This window comes from Haliotis rufescens, unplaced genomic scaffold (assembly GCF_023055435.1).
Source record: "Haliotis rufescens isolate VD_foot unplaced genomic scaffold, xgHalRufe1.0.p SCAF_5, whole genome shotgun sequence".
Classification (NCBI taxonomy): Eukaryota; Metazoa; Mollusca; class Gastropoda; order Lepetellida; family Haliotidae; genus Haliotis; species Haliotis rufescens.
Genome location: NW_025964223.1, coordinates 29,806,599 through 29,813,702, shown reverse-complemented (window position 1 = coordinate 29,813,702; position 7,104 = coordinate 29,806,599). Strand labels below are relative to the sequence as shown.

The following is a 7,104-nucleotide window of genomic DNA, read 5'->3' as shown; positions in this document are numbered from 1 at the left end:
TTGGACCTGTGTCAATGATACAATAGCTACCATACCACTTTTTGGTTAATTTGTTGGAAAGGCCTTTTTCAACTTTTTTTATAAAGCCAAACTCTTTGACCTGGGGCGAATTCTGGTACTTTAGCCTTTCGATTATATTGTTCTGAGTACACTTCCTTAGCCCGCGCAGTGTTTCCAGCTGCAATTGTTCTAGTGATGTCAAGCTCCTCTAGCAAATTTGAAAGATAACTTTTGTTATTGTGGCCTAAATTTTCTTTTGGAATTAATGCTACATCTTGTGGAGCTCTCATTTCTCGGCCAAAAAGCATAACATATTGGGATTTTTGTGTTGATGAATTTGGGGCCATCCGATAGGCCATCATGATAACAGGAATAAAATGGGGCCAATCATTTTGAGACTTGTTACAATAGGCTCTTAGTGATTGATTGATGTAAGAATTGAGCCTCTCTACACAGCTGTTAGTTTGAGGATGGTATGGGCTGGTATGGGTAAATTTAATTTGCTTTGATAAGTTTGGACATGAAGTTCTGACCTCTGTCTGAAATTAAGGTCCTTGGAGCGCCATACCGACAAAATATTTCTCTGACGAGAACATCTGCTACTTCTTTGGCTTCTTGGGTCCGAAGTGGAAAGGCTTCACACCATCTGGATGATGCATCTGTGATAACCAAAATGTACTTGTACTTGTCTGGTGTTGTTGGCAGGGGACCGAGAATGTCAACGTGCCATCGGGGGAAGACCTTTCTGTCTTTGTGGAACGAATCTGTATAGGATGTGGTGCAAATGATAAAGAGAAGATAGTGTTCACCACTCGTTATTGGCTGAGTCCTTCGTAACATTAAATATGTTCTGAAGAGTAAAATAAATACACTCTTTAGTGATAATAAAGCAAATAAATCAATTAAAGTTCTTGAAAAGTATTCAAACATTCATAATGTTCACCCAAATCATCCCGAATAAAGGTTACATTTCATTTTGAAACAAGGATTTCTCCTTAAATTTAACTCCCTACAAAATTCACATTTACGGTAAATAAACATTTTCTTTGACTGATATTTACGCAACAAAGAATAGTTATACCATTTAGGTAATATAACAATACTTCTAAACATTACAAATACTTCCAGCATATATTTTGAGCACTCAAAGATGATTGAAAATCGAACAACACGCTCTTTGAAAAATGCAAAATGAATTATCAATAAAGTTGACGTATTTCCAAAACTTGCATTTACGACATGATAATATATTAAACAAAAAACAGTATTTCATACCTGAAGATTAGTGCTCAGCCGCTAACTCTCTGCAACACACAGAAATTCTCACACATTTGACCATCGCGGGTCACTCACGCTCATCGCTGGAGCTCGCAATACACAACAGGGAGTCATCATTATTTTGGAGCACAGTACATATACCAAAACGGCTTGATCAAACCGGCAAACTAAAATATGTCTTTCTTGGCATAAATGAAATTAATTATTAGTTATTTTAGATTCAAATGTCATTTCAACCAAATCCTCCGGGGGCAACCAAGTGCCATCTGAAAACAGTCTATGTGAAATATTCCAGGATCAGACAGCATTTCTGTACTGATCTGTTATATTCACCGTTCTTGGTGCGAACTCTGACATTTCTGATTATACCATCCTTTCCTGGAAATAAATCAACGATTCTTGCCAAGTCCCATTTTCCTCTTGGTGCATTGTTGTCCATGAGCAGAACAATATCTCCTATCTGGAGTTGTCTCCCCTGTGTACGCCACTTGCTCCTACGCATGAGAGTTGGTAGATACTCTCGTAGAAACCTCTTCCAAATCTGTTTCACCAGCATCTGCACATATTCAAACCTTTTATGCAGGTTCTTTGTCTCCTGGAACGGTCCTTGTGGAACATTTATGGAAGCTCTCCCTAACAGGAAGTGATTGGGTGTTAGGGCTTGTGGATCATTAGGATCCTGTGCTGTATAATACAATGGTCTTGCATTCAACAAACCTTTCACTTCTGCAAATGCAGTTGATAACTCATTCCAGCTGAGAATCTGTTGACCGATGATGACCTTAAGAGATCTTTTCACTTGTTTAATCAAACTTTCATAGATTCCACCTTGGTGTGGGCTCAAAGGCGTGATGAACTTCCAATTAATTCTGTGCAGCAATGCAAAGTCCATCATTTGTTGTTTGCCTTCTATGAATATGGTACGAAGTTCTCTCTCGGTTCCAACAAACGATGTGCCATTATCAGAAATAACTGTGTGTGGCCATCCATGATTTGATACAAAACGACGCAATGCTTGTAGAAATGCCTGAGTAGACAATCCATCCACTATCTCTAAGTGAACCGCTCTCACATTCGCGCACGTGAAGATTGCTCCCCATACCTTTTGGGTTTTGTTCCTACCATACTTGATTGACATTGGTCCGAAGAGATCAACTCCTGTTACATGGAATGGTGGTGAGAATGGAAGCAATCTTTCTGGAGGCAAGTCAGCCATCAGAGTGGTATGACCAGGCTGACGTAACTTCCTGCACACAACACAATTTCTCACAATACTCTTGGCTAGGTTCCGCCCACGCACAATCCAAAAATATCTCCTACTCTCGCACAATGTTCTCTCTGGACCAGCATGACCCATTTGCACATGAATATCACACATTATCAATCTGCATACGTGGTGACCTGGAGACAATAGTACTGGATGAATCTGATCATACTGCAGTGGAGAATGTCTGAGTCTACCTCCTACTCGAACAATACCCTTTTCCTCAAAGGGAGCTAGATCACAGAAGTCACTCTTCCAATCATTCATTCCACGTTGGACACACTTGATCCAATACAGTTCAGCTGCTTTCATCTCTTCACAACTCACTGTTATAGCATTATCCCCTAGTTGTGAAACCTTGTGTATCTTGTCCTTGAGTTTCCTGACAAACCTTAGGCAGTATGCTGTAACTCGCAGAAGTCGTTGCCATGATGAAAACTTATCTGCTTCTATGACAGGGTTGATTGGTACACAAGCAGCATTAGCTGGACACTTCCTTTTCTCCTCACTGGATTCAGTAGTTGCTGCATCACATGGCTGGGTTGGCCACTCATTAGCTGGTAACTTCAAGAATTCTGGCCCATTCATCCAGCTACCATTCAATTCCTCCACAGAAACTCCTCTGCTAAGATCATCTGCAGGATTCCAATATGTTGGCACATATCTCCAGTGTGTCCGATTCCACTGAGATTGTATCTCGGCTATGCGGACACCAACAAAGGCTTTGAATGTTATTGATTCTGCTCTGATCCAATGAAGCACAATTTGTGAGTCTGTCCACAATATCACATCTGACAGCTTCTGTCTGATTTCTTTTTTGATTGTTGTGGCCAACCTTGAAGCAATCAATGCCGCCATAAGCTCTAATCTCGGTATTGTTGTCTGATGCAATGGCGCAACTCTAGCCTTTGCCATAATCAACTGTGTTGAAGTCTCATTTTCTGTTGCACATGTGAGATATGCTGCAGCTCCATAGGCTTTCATGCTTGCGTCTGCAAAGACGTGTAGAGTTGTTGTGTTCACGGAATCAGGAGGTCTCAAACAACGTGGAAACTGAACATCTCTCAACCTTTGCAGTTCCAGAAACAGATTCGACCACTGAACATACATTTCTTTAGGTAACTCATCATCCCAATCCAACGATTTCTGACGCCAGATATCCTGCATAGCTACTCTGGCTTTGATAGTGATTGCTAAAGCTAGCCCAAGTGGGTCGTACAACATTGACATTCTGGATAAAACTTGTCTCTTAGTGTATTTCTCTGCAACCAGATTCTTGACTGCAAAACTCAGATTATCAGTATCCGGATTCCATCGAATACCCAAGGTCTTGATTTCTTCACCATCAAGACTGACAGACGAAGACGCTTGTGGTTGATTTTCTCTACTCTGTTCACGAACCAACTGCGAAGAACAAAACCACTTTTTGATCTGAAACTGTCCAGTGGCTAACACAGCATTAATCTCATTGATTTTCTTTTTAGCCTTTCCTGGGGTTTCACACGAATGAATCAGATCGTCCATATACCTGTTGTCTCTCAAAATTGCTGATGCATCAGGATATCTGTCCTCATTCTCTTCAGCAATTCGAAGCATTACATAACTTGCCATGTCTGGAGAGGACTTATCACCGAAAGCCACTCTGAGCAATCTGTACACTGACGGCTCTCTATCCACCTCTAAGTCTCTCCATAGGAATCTGTGTAAATGAGTGTCACTCTCTCTCAACCTGATCTGAAGATACATCTTGGAGATGTCTCCAACTATAGCAACTCTGTCCTCTCGAAACCTCAGAAGAACACCCAGCAAGTTCCCAATGAGACCTGGACCCTTATACAGATATGAGTTGAGGGATACACCATCACACACACATGCCGGATCAAACACAACTCTCAATGGGGTACTGGGCTTGTCCGGTCTATAAACTCCATGGTGTGGAAGATAATAAACTGGGAAACCACTAGTTTTCACATTGGGTTCATCAATCTTTTCTGCCCATTCTTTCTGCTCATACTCATTCACAGCATCACAATACATTTTAGCCTTTTGGTCATTCTTCAGGAGATTCTTCTCAAGAGACACAAGTCTTCTATAGGCTACATAATAGTTGTTTGGAAGTAAGGCAGGGTTCTTCTTCCAAGGAAGACCAATCTCGTATCTGTCCTGAACCTTGCGACACGATTCTTTCATCAGTTTGAGTGCTACTCGATCCTCACTTGAGAGTACTTCAACAGAACATTTACAATTTGGAGCTTGTACCCCCAATGTTTCAAACTGGTAGAATTTGTCAAGATTAAGTTTCTCCACAAAGTTCACTGAGCATATCACTGAACGTTGAGTTTTGTCTGGACCCATAACATACCATCCGAGCTTGCTCTTCTTTCCGATCGGATCAAATGGAAGACCTTGACGAACCTCTTCTTCTGCATGCAAGTGAGAATACTGAACTCCCAAGATGAGATCAATAGGTCCCGCCTTGTGCGACAATTCTATGTTGTTAAGATGTGAGAATGATCTCAACCAGTTTCTATCCAAGGGCTTAACATTCAAAACAGTCTTATCAATCTCATAAGCTTCTACTTCAAATGCCTCACTGCTTTCAAGTGAAGAAATCCAAAATTTCAATCTGCGACTGTTAATGTTCTCAAGTTTCTCACATCCTACAAGTGATAGATCAAGTCTCTCCCTGTTACCCTGGAGACCAAGTGATTTTGCAAATTCTTTGCGAATGATTGTGGTTCCTGCACCTCCATCTATGAGGACATTACCTTCCCTGGTCCTACCATTTGAGGATTTAAACATCACCCTGACCACTGGTAGAATACTATTTGTATCAATGATAGAACTGGCCACCTGTGGGTCAAAATGCAACATCTTGTTGTGTGTACGTGAACATCCGTTGATACCACAGGCCTTCTTGGTCTTACAGTCTCTCGTAATATGGCCTCTGACAAGACAGCCAAAACACAGACGTAGGTCTCGAACCTTCTGAGTCCTCTCTGGAACAGTACAATCTGTGAATGTTGGGCAATCTGAGATTCTATGTTCTTCAGAACAAAGATAACATATGGGCCCCCTCTTCATCTGCTGATGAGAATATAACCCCTTTATCCTTCTGGAATCACTTCTTCTTTCCAAATCCCCAAAGTCTGGGTCGAACTCTGCTTTTACCCGTTTTCTGATAAAATCACTGATATGGCGAATTGACGGCCGTTCACCTCTTTCTCTGATATCTGATGCCTTCACTTTCCATCTATCAATAAGGTACCCTGGCATACGCATTACTATCTGCCGCAAATTATCATTTGCGTTTATATCTGCAAAGGAACCCATCCGTGTTAAAGTTGCTATGCAATTAATCAGATCTAAGGAGAAATCTCGCAGCGCCTCTCGTCCCTGTATTCTGTTCCCCTTAGTCAGCTTGTTCACATATGCTCTTGCAATATAACTTTCCTGGCCGAACTGTTCCTTTAACATTTTTAAGGCAGTAGCGTACATGGTGCCACTAGATCCAAGTCCTGCAATGGCCCTCTCAGCCTCACCAGTCAGATGCATCTTTAATTGTACCAGTCTCATGGCATCTGTTAAATGTGCTTTATCATGGATATGAATTTTGAATCTTTCCATGAAATTCACATATTCCAAAGGATCCCCTGAATATTTAGGAAGAGTGATATTAGGTATGTCCCTACTGGCTTCAATCTTGATCAATGCCTCCGCTAAACTCATGTTCGGGGTGTTGCTTAGACAGTGTTTAGTCTCCTGATACTCCTTCAGTGAAGTTATCCACCCATCAAATACTTCATTTGATCCAGCAAGAGATGTATTGTCATCCTGAGATGCATTATCTTTATAAGATGCACTGTCATCATCTTCAGCAGCTTGAAATGATGTTGAAGGACCACTTTGAACCTTGACAGATTTACCCTTTCCCTTTGACACAGTCTCTGTTTCATGTTCTGTGATGTCAAGTGATGCTAGATAATCCTCTGCTAATTCTTCTATTCCATAGATATCATTGGTTAGATCTGACTCCCATTTATCTAAACCTGCAACTTTTGCCTCTTCTGTATACTCATACAGTTCTCCATGTAATTCACATGCCTTTGTATAATCAGCTCTGAGTTCTTCTAACTCCTTTAAAATTCTTCTTTTTTTCACTATTTTAGTTTGCATGTTGTCTTTAAGTCTATTTATAGTTCTGGTAATTCTCCCTTTAATCACCTTTCTCTTTGCTTTCACAATCTGCATTCTCTCTTTTACATTGGTAACACCTGCACCTTCAGCCACTTGTGAACTTCCATTCCCCAACTGTCCAACTCCATCAAGTTCCCACGCTAATTCATCTGAATCACTCATTTCTTCTCTGTACCAACTCTTCAAATAATCTTCAGAAAGTTTTGGTACAAATGATAAAGAGAAGATAGTGTTCACCACTCGTTATTGGCTGAGTCCTTCGTAACATTAAATATGTTCTGAAGAGTAAAATAAATACACTCTTTAGTGATAATAAAGCAAATAAATCAATTAAAGTTCTTGAAAAGTATTCAAACATTCATAAT

General features: G+C 40.6%; 1 protein-coding gene across 1 annotated transcript; it reads right to left on the bottom strand.

The window, feature by feature from the left end:
• Positions 1-1,555: 1,555 nt before the first annotated feature.
• Positions 1,556-6,901, bottom strand: LOC124116878. Its single transcript, XM_046478461.2, has one exon. The coding sequence runs from the start codon at positions 6,899-6,901 to the stop codon at positions 1,556-1,558; it is 5,346 nt and encodes a 1,781-aa protein (XP_046334417.2).
• Between the last annotated feature and the right edge of the window lie 203 nt (positions 6,902-7,104).

Bases quoted from the DNA above. Each gene is read 5' to 3' on its own strand.
- LOC124116878 (XM_046478461.2), bottom strand. From the start codon at position 6,901: ATGAGTGATTCAGATGAATTAGCGTGGGAACTTGATGGAGTTGGACAG.